A 25,814-nucleotide genomic window follows, 5' to 3' on the forward strand; every position below is an offset into this window, starting at 1 on the left:
ACAGGGACTGTGTCCAACCCGATCAGCTTGTATCTACTCCAACGCTTAGTAGAGTGCCCGGCACATAGTAAGCCTTTAACAAATACCATTAAAAAAAAATACGCATTTTTACAGATGAGGGAACCGAGGCACAGAGAAGTTAAGTGACTTGCCCAAGGTCACGCAGCAGACAAGTGGCAGAGCTAGGTTTAGAACCTAGGTCCTTCTGACTCCTAATCCTGGCTCTGCCAACTGCCTGCTGTGTCATTTCACTTCTTCTGTGCCTCAGTTCCCTCATCAGCAAAATGGGGATTCAATACTTGTTTCCCCTCCTGAGCTCCCGGTGGGACCTGGTTATCTTTTATCTACCCCAGCACTTAGTACAGTGCTTGGCACACAACAAGGGCTTAACAAATACCACAACTATTTTTTATCATTATTATTGTTATTATTACATGCCCCCCCCAACCCCCGCACCGTAACTCCTGGCCCCTGGGGCAGCCTCCTCTAATTCACCTCATCATCTACCATTCTCATCCTACTTCCAATTTTTCAGATTGATTTCTCTCTGTTCTCAGTCACTCAAGCAGTGGTATTTAATGAATGCTTACTGTGTGCAGAGCATGTAGTAAGCACTCACTCAGGGGAGTACAATAGGAGTTTACAATCAGGAGCTTCCTAGAGCGGTAGAGTCAGTCCCTGGTGCCTTCATTTTCTGCTCCATCGTCTCTCAGAGTTGCAGAAAGCAGGGTGTCCCCAAGGCCCACCAAACTGCTCCTCCTGAGAACCTTGAGGAAGGAAACCTTTCGGGTGGGCTGGGGAGAACAATGAGTAGTAGGATGGCCTAGTGGATAGAGTACTGGAAGTCAGAAGGACCTGGGTTCTAATTCTGGCTCTGCCACTTGAAGTCAAGTCACTTAACTTCTCTGGGCCTCAGTTCCCTCAACTGTAAAATGGGGATTAAGACTGTGAGCCCCATGTGGGAAAGGGACTGTGTTCCATCTGATAACACTGCAACTACCCCAACACTTAGTACAGTGCTTGGCACATAGTAAGCGCTAAAAAAAATACCATTAAAAAACCCAAAACCAACAACTCGTGGGTCACCTGAGGTTGAACTCTGGCTGTCAGTCTGGAAAATGGTTGGGGTCCAGGGTTTAATACCGTGGGGTATGTTTGGCTGGGATGCCAAAGGAGTCTGCTGGAACAGTTAGGAGTGTGGAATTCTTTGGGAGATAAAGATGATCAAGTGTCAGAAACACAGTGACCCCGTCAGCATCGGGGGCAAGGGGGATCGGGGAGGGAGGGGACCGGAAACCATCAGCCAGGCAGAGAGGAGAGATGGCCCTGGAGGCAGGCCCTTTCCTTGGCCCCTCTTGGCCCACCAGACGGTGTAGCTCTGCCTCAGAATGGCTTCCCCATGCTTGAGGGTGGTCTGTCTCTAGTCCCACCCCCATTTTACAAATTGAGATACTGAGGCCAGCACTGAGGCCAGGTGAGTCACCAGCCAAGGATCACATCAGAAGGCAGTGGGCAAGCGGGGCACTAGAAGCCTCTGAGCCTGTGACCTCTCCCCATCCCAGGCTAGCATCCTCATTTGGAAAGGCTGGACATTTGGGAGGAGATTGCTGTGCTCTCCTTCCTCCCTCCCTGCTCAAGGGGCCTGTCCTGTCCGGCCAGTCCAGTTGCAGGGCAGTACCAAAAACGGCTGTCTGCCGTCACACCTACTCAGCCCCTGCTTTCTCCTAAAAACTGGTCTAATCCCAACTCTCGCCCATACTCCATTCTGCTGCCTGAATCATTTTCCTTCAAAAACGTTCAGACCATGTTTCCCCACTCCTCAAGAAACTCCAGCGGTTGCTAATCCAGCTCCGCATCAAACAAAAACTGCTCACCATTGGCTTTAAAGCACTTAATCAACTTTCTCCCTCCTACCTCAACTTGCTACTCGCCTACTCCAACCCAGCCAGCACAATTCCTTCCTTCTTTAATGTTAACCTTCTCACTGTACCTCGATCTTGTCTCTCCCACCGCCGACTTCTCGCCCATATCCTACCTCTGGCCTCATCTTCTCCCATTCTCTGAAACTCACTAGGAAAGGATGAGGTGTTGGCTTCCTTCTCACGCCTCAGTGCTGCTTTTGAACCATTCTACCTCGGCCATCTCTTTCTTTTTCCTCCTTCGAAGTCCATATCATCCACGTCTACCACCCATTGCAGATTTTAGTAACTGTCATCTACCGACCCCCCCATGTCCCAGCTCTTTAACCATTTTGATCCCTTTCTCACATCCCTTCTCTCTTTCTCCACACCTACACTGATCCTTGGGGACTTCAATATCCACATAGATATTCCTGATGACCCTTCTGCTGCCCACCTTCTATCACTCTTCAACTTCACTGACCTCCTGCTCCATCCCACCTCACCCACTCAACAACGTGGACACACACTCGATCTCATGATCTCTAGCTACTGCACAATCTCTACCCTCATCAACTCTGAAATCTATCTGACCACAACCTCCTCACTTACCTTCTCTCCCTTACGCCGCCTCCCCATTAATAATAACAATTATGGTTCTCGTTAAGCACTTACTACATGCCAAACACTGTTCTAAGCACTGGGGTAGATACAAGTTAATCACGTTGGACACAGTCCCTGTCCCACATGGAGCTCACACTCTTATCCCCATTTTACAGATGAGGTAACCGAGGCACAGAGAAGTGAAGTGACTTGCCCAAGGTCACACAGCAGACACGTGGTGGAGCTAGGATTAGAACCCAGGTCCTTCTGATTCCCAGGCCCTGATTTGCTCCCTTGAGTCATCACTGAGAAGCAGCATGGTGTAGTAGATAGTGACTTTGGGCAAGTCACTTAACTTCTCTGTGCCTCAGTTCCCTCATCTGTAAAATGGGGATTAAGACTGTGAGCCCCCCGTGGGACAACCTGATCACCTTGTAACCTCCCCAGCGTGTAGAACAGTGCTTTGCACATAGTAAGCGCTTAATAATACCATCATTATTGTTATTATATGGGACAGGGACTCTACCTCCTGCACATTCTGAGGGCTCCCCCAGGGATGGGGGCTTGGGGAATCAGCTCCTGAGGGCAAGGAGCCCTTGCCATCAAGCCAACCCCTCCCTGAACCTTCTCTCCTGGTAACCATCCATCCTAGAGGCTCATTCAATCTGGCCCCAAGTGGCTCTGATAATAAATAATAACGATGGCATTTATTAAGCGCTTACTACGTGCAAAGCACTGTTCTAAGTGCTGGGGAGGTTACAAGGTGATCAGATTGTCCCACGGGGGGCTCACAGTCTTCATCCCCATTTTACAGATGAGGCAACTGAGGCCCAGAGAAGTTAAGTGACTTGCCCAAAGTCACACAGCTGACAGTTGGCGGAGCTGGGATTTGAACCTGTGACCTCTAACTCTAAAGCTCTGGGTCTTTCCAAAGAGCCGCTTTCCTCTGATGCTCGCTGGGAAGGCGGGGTCCCAAGGTTTGAGCCCGGGACGGCCCTGAACCCCACAGCCACACGTTCTCTTCCTTCTAGGGTGATCAATCTCCTTTCCCACTCAGTGATATTGATTAGGACAGAGCCACCTCCTCCTGTGACTGCCCCAGCCCCAGCCCGTTGGAGAGGGGGCCTAGAACTTCACCTCCACAACTCCCTCTCTCTCTCTGACCCCCACTTCCAGATCAGCCAGGCCTCCAACTCCTCCTGGCCGCCCCTGACCCAGGGCAGAGGGCAGATAGAAGGCAAAGCAGTGGCCTGAGGACTGAAAAAGGGAACTAGAAGGGTCCAAGGACTAGAAGGGACACCTCTCCTGTGTCTTCCGCCTCCCTCCCCCTTTCCAAAAATAATAACTGTGGTATTTGTTAAGGGCTTACTATGCGCTGGACACTGTATTAAATGCTGGGGTGGACATAAGCCAATTGGATTGGACACAGTCCTTGTCCCATGTCTCAATCCCTATTTTACAGGTGAGGTAACTGAGGCCCAGAGAAGTACAGTGATTTGCCCAAGGTCACACAGCAGACAAGTGGCAGAGCCAGGATTAGAACCCATGACCAGACTCCGAGGCTAGTGCTGTATTCACTACACCATGCTGCTTCTAGCCCAAAGCCTTGCGCCGCCCCCCCCACCTCAGATCCAACCATCCTCCCAGGTTGGGGGGTAACATGTGGGAGGGGGTCAGAGGTTGGAGAGCTAATACCCAGGTCCTGAGGATGCAATGTGATCTGTAACAGACACCGGGCAGTATCCTTTTGAACTCTAGAGACAGCATCTCAGTCATGTGGATAACACGCGGCGGCTCGAGGCGGGGAAGAGGGGCGGTAGGAAGATTAAGAGAAGACGGGGAGATCTGAGGGAGGTGAGGCAGCCGCCTGGAAGAGGTTACCTTATTTCCTTATCGATCTGTAGTGGTGGGACGGGAGAAGCTGGGGAGGTAGGGGAGAGGAGGACGCAGCTCTGGGGGAGGGCGTGGAGGGAGAGGCAGGTGTAGGAAGAAAGAAGAGACGTGAGGGAAGGAAAAAGCTGAGAGAGGTACAGGAAGTGGTAAAAAGAGGAGACAGACCTGGAAGGAAAATCCCATCTCTGTGGAAGAGAGAAAGAGGGAGAGATTTGGCCGGGGTGACCAAACCACCTGAAGAGAAAAGCAGCAAACCAAAGCCACAGTATGCCGGCAAGCTGTAGATCAGATCGAGGGTGACCTCACGCCCCAGAAAGCAGGCCGTCCTGGCTGGAGTCCGTGGTGAGCAAGATGCAGTTGGGGCGATCAATTGATCAATCATAGCTATTGAGCAATTACTGTGTGCACAGCACTGTACTAAGCAGCGTGGCTTAGTGAATAGAGCACGGGACTGGGAGTCAGAAGGGCTTAGGCTCTAGTCCCGGCTCTGCCATATGTCTGCTATGTGACCTTGGTCAAGTCGCTTAACTTCTCTGGACCTCAGTTACTTCATCTCTAAAAAAATGGGATTAAGACTGAAAATCCCATGTGGGATAGGGATTGTGTCCAACCTGATTAACTTGTATCTACTGTAGTTCTTAGAACGGTGCTTGGCACTTAAGTACCATAATTATTATTATTACTAAGTTCTCGGGAGAATACAGTACAACAGGGTTGTTAGGGACTTTCCCTGCCCATGAGGAGCTTACAGTCTAGAGGAGGAGACAGACATCAATCTGAATAAATTTCAGATATGCACATAAGTGCTGCAGGGCAGGGGTTGGATCACGGGTAGGGGCCAGGGCAGGGAAAGGGGGCCCGAAAGGACTGGAACAGCAGTATAAAGTGGCCCCACACCACTACTGATGCGGGGAAATACATTTCAGACGGAATGTGCACTCTGGTGATTTTTGTTCCAGCCGGTTCTGGTTTATCTTCACTCCCAAACACGCCTCAAATCAACAAGCCTTATCCAATCAATTAATGACATTTGAACAGGGCTGTGTTCACTTTGGTCATGAGTCGCTCATCAAGTGAAGAAGAGCTGCTGTTTGACCATCCTCGGATTAGACAGTGATCCAGGGAAGGGTCTTGGGGCTCCTCAGATCAAAGTAGAAAGGTGCTTGGCCAGGTGGGGAGAAGGGAGGAGGGACAGAGGGGCTCAGGCAGCAGGGCTAGCAGGAGTAAAAGTGGACATCCCAGGGCCAGTGTATTCATTCAATCGTATTTACTGAGCGCTTACTGTGTGCAGAGCACTGTACTAAGCGCTTGGGAAGTACGAGTTGGCAACAGATAGAGACGGTCCCTACCCAACAACGGGCTCACAGTCTAGAAGGCTCACAGTCTAGAAATGTGAGGTCTACACTCGGCCACACAGACACTTGCTCCCGGTGACACACAATCCCTCTCTCCCCGGCTCCCGTTTAGACGTGCACAAGCTGGCTCACACCTGCAGCTACACATACACACACACTCTTGCATCATCACAAACACTCTCCTCGCCCAAAACTCTTTTTCCCTTCATCGGCAGGATTTTTTTCAGCACTCCACATAACATCTAGAAGGAATCTGCTCAGGCCTGGTCAGGGCGGCTGATAGAGCTGAGCCCATTAAAGGGGAGACAGAACAGACACACGGGAAAGAGCCTGGTTTGGGGGGAGGGCAGAGGGAGGAATGAAGCGGGGGGGGGGGGGGGGGGGGGGGGGGGGAGGCGGAGAGTCTCCCAAGGCTAAGGGGGTCCACCCCACCCCCACCTCACCCGTCAGACACCTGATTTATGCATCTCACTGGGCCTGTGTTTACCTCTCCTGCCTGGCTCGGCTGAGGGAGGTGAGGAGCTGCCCGTTGTTTAAATTTGGAGGAGACTTGCCTTAAATAGTCATTGGAGACTTGGGCTGTGGGAGACTCCACAAGGAAAGGGAGGGGAGGCTCTTTCAGAGAGAGAGAGGGATGTGAGAGAGGTCAGATGGGTCTCCTGTCCTTAAGAGGCTTGGCACCTTGGCCGTTGTCCCTGGGGCACACGGAGGGGCAGCGGCTCCATTAATGCTTCCTCTTAATAATAATAATCATAATGATGATGGTATTTGTTAAGCGCTTACTATGTACAAAGCACTGTTCTAAGCTCTGGGGGGATACAGGGTGATCAGGTTGTCCCACGTGGGGCTCGCAATCTTAATCCCCATTTTACAGATGAGGGAACTGAGGCACAGAGAAGTTGTGACTTGCCCAAAGTCACACAGCTGACAATTGGCGGAGCTAGGATTTGAACCCATGACCTCTGACTCCAAAGCCCGGGCTCTTTCCACTGAGCCAAGCTACTTTAGTTCAGGGCCTCTGTCTCGCCCTTTAGAGTCTAAGCTTGTTGTGGGCAGGGAATGTATCTTTATGTTATACTCTCCCAAGCGATTAGTACAATACAGTGCTCTGCACACAGTTAGCACTCAATAAGTACGATTGACTGACTGGCTGTCCTCTGGCCTGGCCCATCCTGAGGCCTCCCACCCCAGGAATAGCCGTGTCGCCTAGTGGAAAGAGCCTAGGCCCAGGAGTCAGAGAAACTGGATTTTAATTCTGGCTCTGCCAACTGCCTGCTGTGGGACTTGTACCTCTCTTGGTCTCAGTTCCCTCATCTGTAAAATGGGGATTCAATACCTCTCCTCCCCATCCCCCCCGCCCTACCTCCTTCCCCTCCCTACAGCACTTGTATATATTTGTACCGATTTATTACTCTATTTATTTTACTTGTACATGTTTACTATTCTATTTATTTTGTTAATGTGCATATAGTTATAATTCTATTTGTTCTGACGATTTTGACACCCGTCTACATGTTTTGTTTTGTTGTCTGTCTCCCCCTTCTAGACTATGAGCCCGTTGTTGGGTAGGGACCGTCTCTATATGTTGCCGACTTGTACTTCCCAAGCGCTTAGTACAGTGCCCTACACACAGTAAGCGGCTCAATAAATACGATTGAATGAATGAATGAATAAATATAGTAAACGCTTAACAAATACCGCAATTATCATCATCATCATCAATCGCATTTATTGAGCGCTTACTGTGTGCAGAGCACTGTACTAAGTGCTTGGGAAGTACAAGTTGGCAACATATAGAGACAGTCCCTACCCAACAGTGGGCTCGCAGTCTAAAAGGGGGAGACAGAGAACAAAACCAAACATAGTAACAAAATAAAATAAATAGAATAGATATGTACAAGTAAAATAAATAAATAAATAAATAGAGTAACAAATATGTACAAACATATATACAGGTGCTGTGGGGAAGGGAAGGAGGTAAGCTGGGGGGGTAGAGAGGGGGACGAGGGGGAGAGGAAGGAAGGGGCTCAGTCTGGGAAGGCCTCCTGGAGGAGGTGAGCTCTCAGTAGGGCAATTACTATTACTCCAGGCTCCCGAATAGATGCTGAAATGACTCTGGGTCCCAACCGTCTCTCCCACAGACTGGTTCCCTGCGCCATCCCACAGCCCTGAAACTGGACACTGGGGTGTCCTGCCCACGACCCCTCTAGGGCCTGCAGTTACCAGGGTTTAGTGCTTAGGGCATCTCTGCTTACTAAACCCAACACCAGCCCAGCCCATGACTCTCAGTTATCTTCCCCTCCCCGAATCTGGGGAGGGGAGAGAGAATGCAGGACCCTAAAAGTAAGAAACCAGCTCTCCCAATTGCCAGAACATTTCCAGTAGACAATCAATGATATTTATTAAGCCCTTACTGTATGCAGAACACCTGGGAGAGAACAGTATAACAGAGTTGTTCCGGACCTTCCCTACACACAAGGAACTCACTCCTGCTGTAATTTACATCTTGCCTGTTTCTATGTTCTGGTGATTTTTGTTCCAGCCAGCTCTGGTTTATCTTTACTCCCAAACACGCCTCCAATCAACAAGCCTTAATCAATCAATTAATGACATTTGAACATGGGCTGTGTGCGGAGCCTCCTGAGGGCAGGGAACATCAGTCAGTCAATCAATCAATCGTATTTATTGAGCGCTTACTGTGTAAAGAGCACTGGACTAAGCACTTGGGAAGTACAAGTTGGCAACATGTAGAGACAGTCCCTACCCAACAGTGGGCTCACAGTCTAAAAGGGGGAGACAGAGAACAAAACCAAACATACTAACAAAATAAATTAAATAGAATAGATATGTACAAGTAAAATAAATAGAGTATTAAATATGTACAAACATATATACATATATACAGGTGCTGTGGGGAAGGGAAGGAGGTAAGATGAGGGGGATGGAGAGGGGGATGAGGGGGAGAGGAAGGAAGGGGCTCAGTCTGGGAAGGCCTCCTGGAGGAGGTGAGCTCTCAGTAGGGCCTTGAAGGGAGGAAGAGAACATGTCATGCTCCTGAAGAACTTTCCTTAAAGTCAGTACAGTATTCTGCACACAGATGCTTAGTAAATCCCAATGATTGCTAACACATTTATTAAGTGTTTATTATGTGCTAAGTGCTGGGAGTTACAATCTAAGATAGGAAGAGCAGGTATTTTAATCTCCATTTCAGAGATGAGTAAACTGAGGCCTAGAGAGGTTAAGTGAATTCATTCATTCATTCAATCGTATTTATTGAGCGCTTACTGTGTGCAGAGCACTGTACTAAGTGCTTGGGAAGTACAAGTTGGCAACATATAGAGACGGTCCCTACCCAACAGAGGGCTCACAGTCTAGAAGGGGGAGACAGACAACAAAACAAGACATATTAACAAAATAAAGTAAATAGAATAAATATGTACAAGTAAAATAGAGTAATAAATATGTACAAATATATATACAGGCGTATATATGAGAAGATATTCAGCCAGCAGGAAGGATGTGTGTGGAAAAGCAGTTGTGGAGTGTGGCGGGGAGACTGTCAGATGGGAATAGGAGGGAGGAGGGAAAGGAAGTTAGGAAGATGGAGAAATAATGATAATAATGGCATTTATTAAGCACTTACTATGTGCAAAGCACTGTTCTAAGCACTGGGGAGGTTACAAGGTGATCAGGTTGTCCCGCATGGGGTTCACAGTCTTAATCCCCATTTTACAGATGAGGGAACTGAGGCAAAGAGAAGTTAAGTGACTTGCCCAAAGTCACACAGCTGACAAGTGGCGGAGCTGGGATTTGAACCCATGACCTCTGACTCAAACCCCGGGCTCTTTCCACTGACACTGAGCCATGCCGCGGGGGGGGGGCTGGAGGGGAGAGGGAGAGAGAGAGAGAGAGAGAGAGAGAGAGAGAGAGAGAGAGAGAGAGAGAGAGAGAGAGAGAGAGAGAGAGAAAGAGAGAGAGAGAGAGAGAGAGAGAGAGAGAGAAGGAAGAAGTGTTTAGAAGGCAGACAAGGATAAAACTGGCAAGGGTATTCATTATTACTCTTTATTTATTTTACTATTACTCTATTTATTTTACTTGTACATATCTATTCTATTTATTTTATTTTGTTAGTATGTTTGGTTTTGTTCTCTGTCTCCCCCTTCTAGACTGTGAGCCCACTGTTGGGTAGGGACTGTCTCTAGATGTTGCCAACTTGTACTTCCCAAGCGCTTAGTACAGTGCTCTGCACACAGTTAAGCGCTCAATAAATACGGATTGATTGATTGATTTCCAGATTTATTCCCAGACTCCCTTGCTCCCACCTGCCTTGTTCTGCTGATGGCCTCAGCTCCCAGATCATTTCTCTTGTCTAGCCATTCAATCGTATTTACCGAGTGCTTACTGTGTGCAGAGCACTATAGTCCTGGGCCTGGGGAGGGAGAGGAGAAAGCTTCAGGGCAAACTCCTTGGGGAGAATGGACAGGAAAATAGGGTCGAGAGAGTAGAGGAAAATAAAAATGGTTCGGGCTCTTCCACAGCCTTTTAGCTCCCCTGCCTGGGGTTAAAGGAGGAGAGCGGGAAGGGAGCCGGGAAGGGGGGCCTTGGGGAATGAGAACACAGGATCCCCATGGTCCTCTGAGGTAAAATAGCCCTACAGCTGGTGTCCTCAGCGCTGGAAAATGGAAAGAAAACAAACAAAGGGGGAAAATAGCTGGAATCTGGCCTTGGCCCACTGTTTATTTTTGGGCTGGATGCCTGAAAGGCCAAGGAAGCAGAGAGAAGGCAACTCCCAGCCAGGGTGGGGATTCTAGACTGTGAGCCCCCCTTTTAGACCGTGAGCCCGTTGTTGGGTAGGGGCCGTCTCTACATGTTGCTGACTTGTACTTTCCAAGCGCTTAGTACAGTGCTCGGCACACAGTAAGCGCTCAATAAATACGATTGAATTGAAATTCAACCGTGCCCCTCCCTCCGCACCCCATGCCTACTATCCGCAGGGAGTCGTGGGGGTCGGGGAAAGCTGAGGCGGGCAGAGGGGGACGGGGCAGCTTAGGGGTCCTGTATTTAGAGAGGTGTCTGCCCTGAAGAGAGGAGGCTGAGCCCAGAGCTGACATCCTGGGGGATGAGGGGAGGCCCGGGAGGAATGGGGAGAGCTGGGCTGCAGCCACTAGCAGCAAGCAGGGGTGCAGGCTTTGGTGGGGGCATGGCTCCCTGAGGGGGTCGTCAAAAGGCCAAGGGCTGAGCATTCATTCATTCAATTGTATTGACTGAGCGCTTACTGTGTGCAGAGCACCGTACTACGCGCTTGGGAGAGTACAATTATCATCATCATCATCATCAATCGTATTTATTGAGCGCTTACTATGTGCAGAGCACTGTACTAAGCGCTTGGGAAGTACAAATTGGCAACATATAGAGACAGTCCCTACCCAACAGTGGGCTCACAGTCTAAAAGGGGGAGGCTGCTTCACTGTCTAATTACAGTGAAGCAGCGTGGCTCAGTGGAAAGAGAACGGGCTTTGGAGTCAGAGGTCATGGGTTCAAATCCCAGCTCTGCTGATTGTCAGCTGTGTGACTTTGGGCAAGTCACTTCACTTTTCTCGTGTCTCCTCACCGTGCCTCGTTCTCGCCTGTCCCGCCGTCGACCCCCGGCCCACGTCCTCCCCCGGGCCTGGAATGCCCTCCCTCTGCCCATCCGCCAAGCTAGCTCTCTTCCTCCCTTCAAGGCTCTACTGAGAGCTCACCTCCTCCAGGAGGCCTTCCCAGACTGAGCCCCCTCTTCCCTCTCCCCCTCCTCCCCCTCTCCATCCCCCCGCCTTACCTCCTTCCCTTCCCCACAGCACCTGTATATGTTTGTACATATTTACTACTCTATTTATTTTACTTGTACATATCTATTCTATTTATTTTATTCTGTTAGTATGTTTGGTTTTGTTCTCTGTCTCCCCCTTTTAGACTGTGAGCCCACTGTTGGGTAGGGACTGTCTCTATATGTTGCCAACTTGTGCTTCCCAAGCGCTTAGTACAGTGCTGTGCACACAGTAAGCGCTCAATAAATACGATTGATTGATTGATTCTCTGTGCCTCAGTTCCCTCATCTGTAAAATGGGGATTAAGACTGTGAGCCCCCTGTGGGACAACCTGATCACCTTGTAACATCCCCAGTGCTAAGAACAGTGCTTTGCACATAGTAAGTGCTTAATAAATGTTCTGGGCCTCAGTTCCCTCATCTGTAAAACGGGGATGAAGACTGTGAGCCCCCCGTGGGACAACCTGATCACCTTGCAACCTCCCCCCGTGCTTAGAACAGTGCTTTGCACATAGTAAGCGCTTAATAAATGCCATCATTATTATTATTATTATTATTACTGAGCACTTACTGTGTGTGGAGAACTGTACAAAGCGCTTAGGAGAGTAGAATGTGACAATAGACACATTCCCTGCCAACAGTGAGCTTCCTTCAATTCTTTAGACCTCAGTTACCTCATCTGTAAAATGGGGATTAAGACTGTGAGCCCCAAGTTGGATAGCAGTGTGGCTCAGTGGAAAGAGCCCGGGCTTGGGAGTCAGAGGTCGTGGGTTCTAATACCGACTCCGCCTAAAATGGGGATGAAGACTGTGAACCCCCCGTGGGACAACCTCATCACCTTGTAACCTTCCCAGCGCTTAGAACAGTGCTTTGCACATAGTAAGCGCTTAATAAATGCCATTATTATTATTATTATTATTATTATTATTATTCAATTGTATTTACTGAGCCCTGTGTGCAAAGCGTTGTACTACTATGTGCTTGGGAGAGTACAACAAAAAACAGACACAGCAGATCATCGGCCCCTGCGACCCTGGGCACATAATAAATATTTTGGCATTTGCTAAGGGCTTACTTGGTGCCAGGAAAGAGCATGGGCCTGGGAGTTGGGTGATGGGTTCTAATCCCAGCTCCGCCACTTGTCTGCTGTGTGACCTCGGGCAAGTCGCTTCACTTCTCTGGGCCTCAGTTCCCTCATCTGTAAAATGGAGATTGAAGACTGTGAGCCCATCTGGGACAGGGACTGTGTCCAACCCTACTGGCTTTAGCCACCAAAGCGCTTTGTACAGTAACTGGCACATAGGAAGTAGTCAACAAATACCGCAATTATTAGTCGGTCCTCTGACTCCCACGGAAGGGAGAGGAGTAGGCCTTTGCGATGCAGGAAGGGCCGGCGAGCGGCCGAGTTTGGCCCACAGCCCTGGCTTCTCCCAATATTGCATCTGCATCAAGATTCATTCACTCAATCGTATTTATTGAGCGCTTACTGTGTGCAGAGCACTGTACTAAGCGCTTGGGAAGTACAAGTCGGCAACATATAGAGACGGTCCCTACCCAACCACGGGCTCACAGTCTAGAAGGGGGAGACAGCGGACAAAACATATTAACAAAATAAAGTCAATAGAATAAATATGTACAAGTAAAATAGAGTAATAAATATGTACAAACATATATACATATATACAGGTGTATATATGAGAAGATATCCAGCCAGCGGGAAGGATGTGTGTGGAAAAGCAGTTGTGGAGTGTGGCGGGGAGACTGTCAGATGGGAATAGGAGGGAGGAGGGAAAGGAAGTTAGGAAGATGGAGAAATAATAATAATAACGGCATTTATTAAGCGCTATGTGCAAAGCACTGTTCTAAGCACTGGGGAGGTTACAAGGTGATCAGGTTGTCCCGTATCGGGCTCATAGTCTTAATCCCCATTTTACAGATGAGGTAACGGAGGCAAAGGGAAGTTAAGTGACCTGCCCAAAGTCACACAGCCGACGGCAAGAAGAATATACGGACAGAGACAAGACGCCCTGTTCTGGGTTGGGTCTTCCCAGTACCCACCCTCCAGCCATTTACCAGGGCATCATGGCCTCGCCGGACACCGACACCAAGCGTGTTGTGTTTCCATGCCGGACAAAGCAGAATCCTCGTAGCGGAGAAGGCCCAGGGCCAGATCTGAGCACTAGGTTGAGGAGCACCAGTAGCAGTAACATTTGTTGAGCACCCTTTGGGAGCTGCGCGCTGTATTAGGGTCGTGGGAAGTGCAGTCCAACTAAAGGGCACAGTCTCTGTCCATGAGGGGCTTACACTCTAACTGGGAGATGAGAGGTCTCAAGGGCAGGATTCAGGGGGCCCCAGGCCTGGGGGGCATGACTGTGAGCTCGGTGTGGGCAGGGAATGTCACTGTTTATTGTTATATCGATCTTTTCCAAGTGTGTAATACAGTGCTCTGCACACAGTAAGCGTTCAATACGATTGAATGAATGCTGCCCAGCTTCTCACGACCCCCAAAACGGCTTTGAAGGCTACCTGGCTCCCACTTTGAAGAGTCACACCCCCAGGAACCCCTTATGGGTCTGCCATTCTGCACCCCAAGTTTCCCTAATGCCAACCTTCTCACTGTATCGCGAACTTATCTTGTTGCCGACTCCTCACCCACGTGCTGCCTCTGAAACTCCCTCCCCCTTCGTATCAGCAGCGTATCTCAATGGAAGGAGCGCGGGCTTGGGAGTCAGAGGTCATGGGTTCAAATCCCAGCTCTGCTGATTGTCAGGCTGTGAGACTTTGGGCAAGTCACTTCATTTCTCTGTGCCTCAGTTACCTTGTCTGTAAAATGGGGATTAAGACTGTGAGCCCCCTGTGGAATAACCTGATCACCTTAGAACAGTGCTCTGCACATAGTAAGCGCTTGACAAATGCCATCATTATTATTATATCTGACAGATGATTACTCTCCCCACCTTCACCTTAGTACAGTGCTTGGCGCTCAATAAATACGATTGAATGAATGAATGGTTGTCAGAAGCTGAAAAGTGCAGAAGGGTCACCAAGGGGAGTAGAGTGGGGTCTTCCCACCAGTATGGTTTGGACGATGCCCTAATCAAGTGGCACAGGGTTACATGCCCAAAGTCTAGAACATGCAACAGCATGCATAAGGGTTATAGGCAGGGAAGTCTAAGCACTTAGTACAGTGCTCTGCACAGTAAGCACTAAATACATACTTCAGATTGGAAAAGCAGTCCAATCTAGTGGATAGATCATGGGTCCAGGAGCCAGAAGGACCTAGGTTCTAAACCTGGCTCTATCATTTATTCACTTTGTGGCCTTAGGCAAGTCACTTCACTCCTGTGCCTGAGTGATCTCATCTGTAAAATGGGGATTAGGATTGTGAGCCCCATGTAGGCTTCAACTATCATCTCTACACTGATGACACCCAAATCTACATCTCCACCCCTCTTCTCTCCCACCCTCCAGGCTCATATCTCCTCCTGCCTTTAGGACATCTGCCCACCACCTAAAACTCAGCATGTCCAAGACTGAGCTCCTTATCTTCCCTCCCAAACCCTGTCCTCTCCCTGACTTTCCCGTCACTGTGGACGGCACTACCATCCTTCCTGTCTCACAAGCCCACAACCTTGGTGTCAGCGTTGACTCTCTTCTCATTTACCCAACATATCCATCACCAAAGCCTGCCAGTCTCACCTTCACATCACCAAAATCCACCTTCTTCTCCATCTGAACCGCTACCAGGTTGGCCCAATCTCTCATCCTATCCCAACTGTATTACTGCATCAGCCTCCTTTCTTATCTCCCATCTTCTTCTCTCTCCCCACTTCAGTCCATACTTCTCCTTCTGCAGCCCAGCCCGCTCACTCTGCTCCTCTGCCGCTAACCTCCTCACTGTGCCTCGTTCTCACCTGCTCCACCATCAACCCCTGGCCCACGTCCTACCCTCTGGCCTGGAATGCCCTCCCGCCACACATCCACCAAACTAGCTCTCTTCCTCCCTTCAAAGCCCTACTCCCAGCTCCGCCAATTGTCAGCTGTGTGACTTTGGGCAAGTCACTTCACTTCTCTGTGCCTCGGTTACCTCACCTGTAAAATGGGGATTGAGATTGTGAGCCCCCTGCGGGACAACCTGATTACTCTGTAACCTCCCCAGTGCTTAGAACAATGCTTTGCACATAGTAAGCACTTAATAAATACCATCATTATTATTATTACTGAGAGCTCACCTCCTCCAGGCTTTCCCAGACCGAGCCCCCCTTTTCTCTCCTCATCACCCCCCACTCCCCCTCCACACAGCACTTGTGTATATTTGTACATATTTATTTCTGTATTTTATTAATGACATGCATAGATCTAAAATTCTATTTAGCTATTTTGATGTCTGCCTCCCCTTTCTCCACTGTGAGCCCGCTGTTGGGTAGGAATTCTCTGTTGCTAAATTGTACTTTCCAAGCGCTTAGTTCAGTGCTCTGCACCCAGTAATCAATCAATCAATCAATCAATCGTATTTATTGAGCGCTTACTATGTGCAGAGCACTGTACTAAGCGCTTGGGAAGTACAAATTGGCATCACATAGAGACAGTCCCTACCCAACAGTGGGCTCACAGTCTAAAAGGGGGAGACAGAGAACTGAACCAAACATACCAACAAAATAAAATAAGTAGGATAGAAATGTACAAGTAAAATAAATAAATAAATAAATAAATGGAGCAATAAATATGTACAACCATATATACATATATACAGGTGCTGTGGGGAAGGGAAGGAGGTAAGACGGGGGGATGGAGAGGGGGACGAGGGGGAGAGGAAAGAAGGGGCTCAGTCTGGGAAGGCCTCCTGGAGGAGGTGAGCTCTCAGCAGGGCCTTGAAGGGAGGAAGAGAGCTAGCTTGGCGGATGGGCAGAGGGAGGGCATTCCAGGCCCGGGGGATGACGTGGGCCGGGGGTCGATGGCGGGACAGGCGAGAGCGAGGTACAGTGAGGAGATTAGTGGTGGAGGAGCGGAGGGTGCGGGCTGGGCAGTAGAAGGAGAGAAGGGAGGTGAGGTAGGAGGGGGCGAGGTGATGGACAGCCTTGAAGCCCAGGGTGAGGAGTTTCTGCTTGATGCGCAGATTGATCGGTAGCCACTGGAGGTTTTTGAGGAGGGGAGTGATATGTCCAGAGCGTTTCTGGACAAAGATAATCCGGGCAGCAGCATGAAGTATGGATTGAAGTGGAGAGAGACACGAGGATGGGAGATCAGAGAGAAGGCTAGTGCAGTAGTCCAGACGGGATAGGATGAGAACAGGCTCTGTGGGAAGTGCCTCCCCAAGGTTTCTACTGAACGCTCAGCTGCCCTGCCCATACATAGCAAAGCACCCGGAATGGCAATGTTGCCAATTTGTCCTTCCCAAGCGCTTAGTACAGTGCTCTGCACACAGTAAGCGCTCAATAAATACGATTGAATGAATGAATGAATACCAGAGGGGCAGATTCTGGTATTTTGGCTCCCCCTGGTGGCTGGAAGGAGCTGTGCGCACAGACGCCCCTGCCCATCCCTGGCAGACCCCCCATGACTTCTCAGGTTAAGACAGCAATATGGGTTTCCCAGGTTTATTGGAAAAGAATACAGCACAGATAGACTTAGACGGCTCCTCTTGGTGTTTTGAAGTTCATCCCCACTGTGGGCTGGGTGACCTGCAGGTTGGACAGACTGCCGAAGTCCTGGAACAAAGGAATTTTTTTGGTGAGATGCCCAGCATCCAACAGCCCTTGGCTATAAACTGAACCAGCTAAGGACCTCCTCCACCCCCACATTAAGGACCCCCGGGCTCCCCGCAACTAGGCTGTAGATACCCAAACCTGAGCACCTTAGTTAGCTCCCTCACAAACACAACTACAAAGTTGTGTGACCTCCTTCTGTCTGCAATACACAAGTCCTTTTGAGTGGCAGCATGGGGTCAGGCCCAGCTCTGGCTATGAATTCCCAAACCAGGGCATCAAACCCACCCAGCTCCCAGGAGACAGAGAAATCCAGCCCGCACTTACCAGCAGCTTCAGCATCTCCTTGGTGTCAGGATCTACTTCAATGATCTCCTGGTCCAGGGCAGAGACCTAGAGGGAACAAACAGAGGGTAAGGGAGGAGACTGCAAAAACTCTCCCTGCCCACTTAAAAGTGGTTCATTTCTCACAAGCCTGCCTGTTCCTGTGTTATGAGTTAAAGCCCGTGATCTAGCTGCTTCTCGGCAAGCCCTTTCAAATAGCTAGGGGCCACCGTGGGATGGAGGAAGCCCAGCAGGCAGGCTCTCTGCCTCAACTTTAATCATCACCGATCCCCTCAGATTCACCTTATGGGATAACAAAAATAAATGCCCATGGTAGTGCCTTGGCTGGTGTGGCAAATCAATGGGTAGCCCTGACCACTGCAGGGCACCGGGGGTTCTAATTGCTCCCAATGCCCATCTCAGTTTATTCATTCATTCAATCGTATTTATTGAGCGCTTCCTGTGTGCACAGCACTGTATTAAGCACTTGGGAAGTACAAGTTGGCATAGAGACGGTCCCGATACAACAGCGGACTCAGTTCTGTGGCTTCCCACCTCACGGGCGGCAGTCACCAAACACCAAAGGTTTTCAAGGTCATGGCTCCTCAAATCAGCTTGTGTGAATCGTGAAAGATTCACGATTTTTCTCCCTCAAACCTAACTCCACAGGAGATCTTGGAGGCAAAATCCCTTTCTGCAGCCAGCCCACCCCAGGGAAAAAAGGTGGGTCCACGGAGCTCACCTCTGGGACGTAGTTATCCCTCCGCTCTCTCTCCTCTTCCTGCAGTTTGATGGAGATGCCTCGCACAGGACCTCTCTGAATACGTTTCATTAGATGGGTGACATACCTGCAGGGGACCAAGTGCTCGAGCATCAAGAGACCAGCTTACCCGGTCATTTATCCAGGCAAAATCCAAGCACCGTTCCACAAAAATCACCCATTTCACGAGTTGGGGGACTTTGGATCCCACAGGAAGAGCCACCCCCACCAAACGGGACGCAGGCTTTGGAAGGAGAAACCGGCAAATGTTAGAAAGTTACAGGGTTTGGATGGGATAGAGACAGACCCTCCAAACACGGGAAAAACTTTCTGAACTTTCTCTTCCTGCACTATCAATGACCAGGTCACAAGAATACCATAATCACTTTCGAATGCAGGTGCGGAAAGGGGAGTTGAGGGAGGAATTTCTTAAAGGAAACAGGAAATAAATCTGTGCTACCAGAAAGCCCAGTTAAATAACAAGACCGACAATAATAACAATATTACATTTAAGTGTTTACTTATGCCAAGCAGCTTAATGGAGAATGGATGATTAGAACTAAGATCCTCTAACTCCCAGGCCTGTGCTCCTTCCATTAGGCCACGCGGTTTCCCCATTAAGTCTGCCACTCCAACTTCTAACAAGTCGATAGGGCAGAGACTGTCCATGGAATGGATGAGCAAGGGCCTGGAAATCCGAAGGACCTGGGTTCTAAACCCAGCCCCGCTACTTGGCTGCTGTGTGACCCATGGCCAGGCACTTTGCTTCTCTGTGCCTCAGCTGTGTAATGGATGTGAGCCCATACAACCCACTTTGCTACCCAATACTTAGTACAGTGCCTGGCACACATTAAGTGCTTAGCAAATACAATTATTATGTGCAGAACAGGAGCTGAGGTATTAGAATAATAATGGCATTTTTATTAAGCGCTTACTATGTGCAGAGCACTGTTCTAAGCGCTGGGGAATTTACAAGGTGATCTGGTTGTCCCACGTGGGGCTCACAGTCTTCATCCCCATTTTACAGATGAGGGAACTGAGGCCCAGAGAAGTTAAGTGACTTGCCCAAAGTCACACAGTTGACAAGTGGTGGAGGCTGGATTTGAACCCATGACCTCTGACTTTAAAGCCCGTGCTTTTCCCACTGAGCCACGCTGCTTCTCAACACTTTTGGGATGCCATATAGTTTTCCCTGGGGCCCAACCCAAAGGCAAAGGCTACCAATTTCAGCACATGCGTACGGGTCTGCCCACACACCTTACACCCATTTTGGGACCCAGAGATGGGACCTAAGCCTCACCAAAAGCGAAGCATCAGCATTACAAAAAAGGTGACTCAATGTGCCTTCATTTATGAGCCTCTTTTCATCACTTTAAAACACTACAAGTCACTAGTGCAAAGCGTAGACCTTCCAAACACGCCAGCATTAGACATCTCCAGGAATGGCCAGGTTTCTCTTACTCCCCTCAAAGTCTGGGCATCCCCAATACTGCCCTTATCGCATATTGGCAATATTCAGCTATCCATTCAGCTGTGGGGGCAGATCTGAGGAAGAGAAGCAGCACAACTCGGTCCTAATTCTAAAAATGCAAGAACTGAGGTAGAAGGAAGACACAGCAGACAGTCCCTGCCCTACACAATATCAGAGAAAAGATTAAGCATAATATGCCTATTTTGCAACAGGAAACAAAAGCCCAGAGGTTGAGTGACATGCCCAAGGTCACGGTATCTCCTGACTATTGGACCAATACTTTTTCCACTAGACCACATGGCCTATGACTGGTCCCGTCCCCCCAGACTGCCAAAATAATGATAGACTGTGAGCTCCTTGTGCGCAGGAATGTGTGTTTGTTGTTATGCGCTCAGTACAGTGCTCTGCACACAGTAAGCGTTCCATAAATACGACTGAATGGGAATGGTATTTCTGAAGTGCTTATTAAGTGCCAACCAATGAACTAAGTGCTGGATGATACACATTAGCCCCTCGTCCCTCTCTCCATCCCCCTCATCATCATCATCATCAATCATATTTATTGAGCGCTTACTATGTGCAGAGCACTGTACTAAGCGCTTGGGAAGTACAAATTGGCAACATATAGAGACAGTCCCTACCCAACAGTGGGCTCAGTCTAAAAGGGGGAGACAGAGAACAAAACCAAACATACTAACAAAATAAAATAAATAGAACAGATATGTACAAATAAAATAAATAGAGTAAAAAATATGTACAAACATATATACATATATACAGGTGCTGTGGGGAAGGGAAGGAGGTAAGATGGGGGGGATGGAGAGGGGGACGAGGGGGAGAGGAAGGAAGGGGCTCAGTCTGGGAAGGCCTCCTGGAGGAGGTGAGCTCTCAGCAGGGCCTTGAAGGGAGGAAGAGAGCTAGTTTGGTGGATGGGCAGAGGGAGGGCATTCCAGGCCCAGGGGATGACGTGGGCCGGGGGTCGATGGCGGGACAGGCGAGAGCGAGGTACGGTGAGGAGATCAGCGGTGGAGGAGCGGAGGGTGCGGGCTGGGCTGTAGAAGGAGAGAAGGGAGGTGAGGTAGGAGGGGGCGAGGTGATGGACAGCCTTGAAGCCCAGGGTGAGGAGTTTCCGCCTGATGTGCAGATTGATTGGTAGCCACTGGAGAATTTTGAGGAGGGAAGTGATATGCCCAAAGCGTTTCTGGACAAAGATAATCTGGGCAGCAGCATGAAGTATGGATTAAAGTGGAGAGAGACACGAGGATGGGAGATCAGAGAAGGCTGATGCAGTAGTCCAGACGGGATAGGATGAGAGCTTGAATGAGCAGGGTAGCGGTTGGGATGGAGATCTTACCTCCTTCCCTTCCCCACAGCACCTGTATATATGTACATGTCTGCACATATTTATTACTCTATTTATTTATTTATTTTACGTGTACATATCTATTCTATTTATTTTGTTAGTATGTTTGGTTTTGTTTTCTGTCTCCCCCTTCTAGACTGTGAGCCCACTGTTGGGTAGGGACTGTCTCTATATGTTGCCAACTTGGACTTCCCAAGCGCTTAGTACAGTGCTCTGCACACAGTAAGCGCTCAATAAATACGATTGATTGATTGATTAGCAATACCAGTGCCATTTAAGCGTCTACTCTGTGCCAAGCACCGTATCAAGCCCTTGATCCACACAATCAGGGCAAGGGTTGTCCTACAAAGAGCTCGGTCTATGGAACAGCAGAGCTGATGCCCATTATCCAGACGAGGAAATGGAAGCACCGCAAAGACTCACAGCAGGCAAGAGGTGGTACCGGGATTAGAACCCGGGTCTTCCGACTTCTACATCCGCGCTCTTTCCATTAGGCCACATTGCTTCTCGGTGTCATCTCCCTCTGCTAACCCTCTACACCAAAATCCAAGGCACCTACGAAGGTTTTGGGGTCCAAACCCTGCCCGGCTCCCCCCCCGGGCTCACCCTGCGATCTTGTTGCGTAGCTTTTTGCTGGGGATGATGGCGATCTCCTCGCACACTCGCTTGTTGGTGTGGAAGTCGTTCCCCAGGCGAGTGTAGTACTTTTCGATGATGACCCGAGCGGCCTTCTTCACGGTCTTGGTCCGCACACGACCCTGGGAACCGGAGGGGTTAGAAACTGGTCCTGTCCCTCCCCTCCACGCCCCGCAAGGCGACAAATCCTGGCCTTGGTCAATCAATCAATCAATCGTATTTATTGAGCGCTTACTGTGTGCAGAGCACTGTACTAAGCGCTTGGGAAGTACAGGTTGGCAACATATAGAGACAGTCCCTACCTAACAGTGGGCTCACAGCCTCGAAGGGGGAACCGGGGCCCTGGTCCAATTTTGTTAGTATGTTTGGTTTTGTTCTCTGTCTCCCCCTTTTAGACTGTGAGCCCACTGCTGGGTAGGGACTGTCTCTATTTGTTGCCAACTTGTACTTCCCAAGCGCTTAGTACAGTGCTCTGCACAAAGTAAGCGCTCAATAAATACGACTGATTGACCGGGCCGAGCTTCGTCACATTTATTAAGCACTTACTATGTGCAAAGCACTGTTCTACGCGCTGGGGAGGTTACAAGGTGACCAGGTTGTAACACGGGGGGGGGGGGGCTCAGTCTTAATCCCCATTTTTCAGATGAGGTAACCGAGGCCCAGAGAAGTGAAGCGACTTGCCCAAAGTCACACAACTGACAACTGGCAGAGCCGGGATTTGAACCCATGACCTGACTCCAAAGCCCGTGTTCTTTTCACTGAGCAACGTTGGTAATAATAATGACAGTATTTGTTAAGCGCTTACTATGTGCCAAGCACTGTTCTAAGTGCGCGGGGCCGGGGGGGGGGGGGGAGGGGGGGGGGAATCCAAGAAAATCAGGTTGTCCCTCGTGGTGCTCACAGTCTTCATCCCCATTTTACAGACAAGGGAAGTGAGGCACAAAAGTTAGAGAAGCAGCGTGTTTTACTGGAAAGAGCACGGGCTTGGAAGTCAGAAGTCATGGGTTCTAATCCCAATCCGCAATTTAGCTGTGTGACTTTGGGCCTGTCCCTTAACTTCTCTGGGCCTCAATCAATCAATCGTATTTATTGAGCGCTTCCTGTGTGCAGAGCACTGTACTAAGCGCTTGGGAAGTGCAAGTTGGCAACATATAGAGACAGTCCCTACCCAACAGCGGGCTCACAGTCTGAAAGGGGTAGACAGAGGTCAAAACCAAACATACTATCAAAATAAAATAGAATAGATATGTACAAGTAAAATAAATAGTTACCTCTTCTGTAAAACGGGGATGAAGACTGAGCGTCCCAGATGGGACAACCTGATCACCTTGTATCTACCCCAGTGCTTAGAACCGTGCTTGGCACATAGTAAGCGCTTAACAAATACCATCATTATTACTATCTAGTGACTGGCCCAAAGTCACACAGCTGCCACCTCTGACCCCCCCCCAAGCCCGGACTCTTTCCAATCAATCAATCAATCGTATTTATTGAGCGCTTACTGTGTGCAGAGCACTGTACTAAGCGCTTGGGAAGTACAAGTTGGCAACATATAGGGACGGTCCCAACCCAACAGCGGGCTCACAGTCTAAAAGGGGGAGACAGAGAACAAAACCAAACATACTAACAAAATAAAATAAATAGAATAGATATGTACAAGTAAAATAAATAAATAGAGTTATCTCTTCTGTAAAACGGGGATGAAGACTGAGCGCCCCAGGTGGGACAACCTGATCACCTTGTATATACCCCAGTGCTTAGAACCGTGCTTGGCACATAGTAAGCACTTAACAAACACCATCATTATTACTATTTAGTGACTGGCCCAGAGTCACACAGCTGCCACCTCTGACCCCCCCAAGCCCGGGCTCTTTCCAATCAATCAATCAATCGTATTTTTTGAGCGCTGTGTGCAGAGCACTGTACTAAGCGCTTGGGAAGTCCAAGTTGGCAACATAGAGACAGTCCCAACCCAACAGCGGGCTCACAGTCTAAGAGGGGGAGACAGAGCACAAAACCAAACATACTAACAAAATAAAATAAACAGAATAGATATGTACAAGTAAAATAAATAAATAAATAGTTATCTCTTCTGTAAAACGGGGATGAAGACTGAGCGTCCCAGGTGGGACAACCTGATCATCCTGTATCTACCCCAGTGCTTAGAACCGTGCTTGGCACATAGTAAGCGCTTAATAAATATCATTATTACTATTTAGTGACTGGCCCAAAGTCACACAGCTGCCACCTCTGACCCCCCCTCCCCAAGCCCGGGCTCTTTCCAATCAATCAATCAATCGTATTTATTGAGCGCTTACTGTGTGCAGAGCACTGTACTAAGCGCTTGGGAAGCACAAGTTGGCAACATATAGAGACAGTCCCAACCCAACAGTGGGCTCACAGTCTAAAAGACTATCTAGAAGCAGCGTGGCTCAGTGGAAAGAGCCCGGGCTTTGGAGTCAGAGGTCCTGGGTTCAAATCCCAGCTCCACCACTTGTCAGCTGTGTGACTTTGGGCAAGTCACTTCACTGGGCCTCAGTTCCCTCATCTGTCAAATGGGGATGAAGACTGTGAGCCCCCCGTGGGACAGCCTCACCACCTTGTAACCTCCCCAGTGCTTAGAACAGCGCTTGGCACAGAGTAAGCGCTTAATAAATGCTATCATTATTATTATTATAAAAGACTCTAGTTTGCACTGAGCCACGCTGCTTCTCTCCGATATTCCGGCCCCATTGCATCCCGATCCCAATTTGGGCTTCCATCCCGGGATGATCCCGATCCCGCAGGCCCAGCTCCCCGCACCCCCCTCCGGGCCGGGGGACAGGGAGGCCAGAGGTGGCCGTGGGCCCCGAGGCCGATGTCTTCCCGGCCAGGCCACGGATGGCGACGGATGGCGACGGATGGCGACGGATGGCGAAACAGACTCCCCAAGTCGTGCCACTCACCATGTTGGCGGCAGCTGGCAGAAGAGAGCAAAGGATGCCGGGAAAGGCGCTATAAAGCGGGAGCTAGAGCGTCGCTTCCGCCCGACCGGGAGACGCCTAGGAAGGGCGGAGGCGCCACAGCGGCCCTCGGCGGACAGGAGGGGAAGCGCAGCGACCGTCGTCGTGAAGACCGCGGGCGCCCCCTCAGTCAATCACGATGATGATGATCAATCAGTCAGTCAATCAATCATCATCATCATCAATCGTATTTATTGAGCGCTGACTGTGTGCGGAGCACTGTACTAAGCGCTTGGGAAGTACAAGTTGGCAACATCTAGAGACGGTCCCTACCCAACAGTGGGCTCACAGTCTAAAAGGGGGAGACAGAGAACAAAATCAATCAATCAATCAATCAATCGTATTTATTGAGCGCTGACTGTGTGCGGAGCACTGTACTAAGCGCTTGGGAAGTACAAGTTGGCAACATCTAGAGACGGTCCCTACCCAACAGTGGGCTCACAGTCTAATAGGGGGAGACAGAGAACAAAATCAATCAATCAATCATATTTATTGAGAGCTGACTGTGTGCGGAGCACTGTACTAAGCGCTTGGGAAGTACAAGTTGGCAACATCTAGAGACAGTCCCTACCCAACAGTGGGCTCACAGTCTAGAAGGGGGAGACAGAGAACAAAACCAAACATACTAACAAAATAAAATAAATAGAATAGATATGTACAAGTAAAATAAATTGAGTAATAAATATGTATAAACATATATACATATATACAGGTGCTGTGGGGAAGGGAAGGAGGTAAGATGAGGGGGATGGAGAGGGGGACGAGGGGGAGAGGAAGGAAGGGGCTCAGTCTGGGAAGGCCTCCTGGAGGAGGTGAGCTCTCAGTAGGGCCTTGAAGGGAGGAAGAGAGCTAGCTTGGCGGATGGGCAGAGGGAGGGCATTCCCAATCAATCAATCAATTGTATTTATTGAGCGCTGACTGTGTGCAGAGCACTGTACTAAGTGCTTGGGAAGTACAAGTTGGCGACATAGAGACGGTCCCTACCCAACAGTGGTCTC

The 25,814-nt window shown here is 49.4% G+C and overlaps 2 protein-coding genes and 1 non-coding gene across 3 annotated transcripts in view; all 3 read right to left on the bottom strand.

Moving 5' to 3' along the window:
* The window catches only part of RBPMS2 (RNA binding protein, mRNA processing factor 2), a 90,039-nt gene extending 74,719 nt beyond the window's left edge, over positions 1-15,320 (bottom strand). Inside the window, exons 1-3 of the mRNA XM_038747326.1 lie at positions 15,255-15,320; positions 13,860-13,866; positions 10,735-10,766 (exon numbers count right to left, since the gene is read on the bottom strand). Of these exons, the coding sequence (XP_038603254.1) occupies positions 10,735-10,766; positions 13,860-13,866; positions 15,255-15,320 (105 nt within the window). The remainder of the gene's footprint in view (positions 1-10,734; positions 10,767-13,859; positions 13,867-15,254) is intronic.
* A 1,816-nt stretch (positions 15,321-17,136) lies between these two features.
* Positions 17,137-24,826, bottom strand: RPS17 (ribosomal protein S17). The gene is made up of 5 exons (XM_038746596.1): positions 24,760-24,826; positions 21,785-21,936; positions 18,327-18,432; positions 17,588-17,653; positions 17,137-17,263 (listed from the first exon to the last, which is right to left on the bottom strand). The coding sequence occupies exons 1-5, from the start codon at positions 24,760-24,762 to the stop codon at positions 17,183-17,185; spliced, it is 408 nt and encodes a 135-aa protein (XP_038602524.1). The 5' UTR covers positions 24,763-24,826; the 3' UTR covers positions 17,137-17,182.
* Positions 18,612-18,744, bottom strand: LOC119929358. Its single transcript, XR_005451485.1, has one exon. It is a non-coding gene; the product is annotated as a small nucleolar RNA SNORA71 (small nucleolar RNA).
* Positions 24,827-25,814: the final 988 nt, after the last annotated feature.

This window comes from Tachyglossus aculeatus, chromosome 5 (genome assembly GCF_015852505.1).
Source record: "Tachyglossus aculeatus isolate mTacAcu1 chromosome 5, mTacAcu1.pri, whole genome shotgun sequence".
Classification (NCBI taxonomy): domain Eukaryota; kingdom Metazoa; phylum Chordata; class Mammalia; order Monotremata; family Tachyglossidae; genus Tachyglossus; species Tachyglossus aculeatus.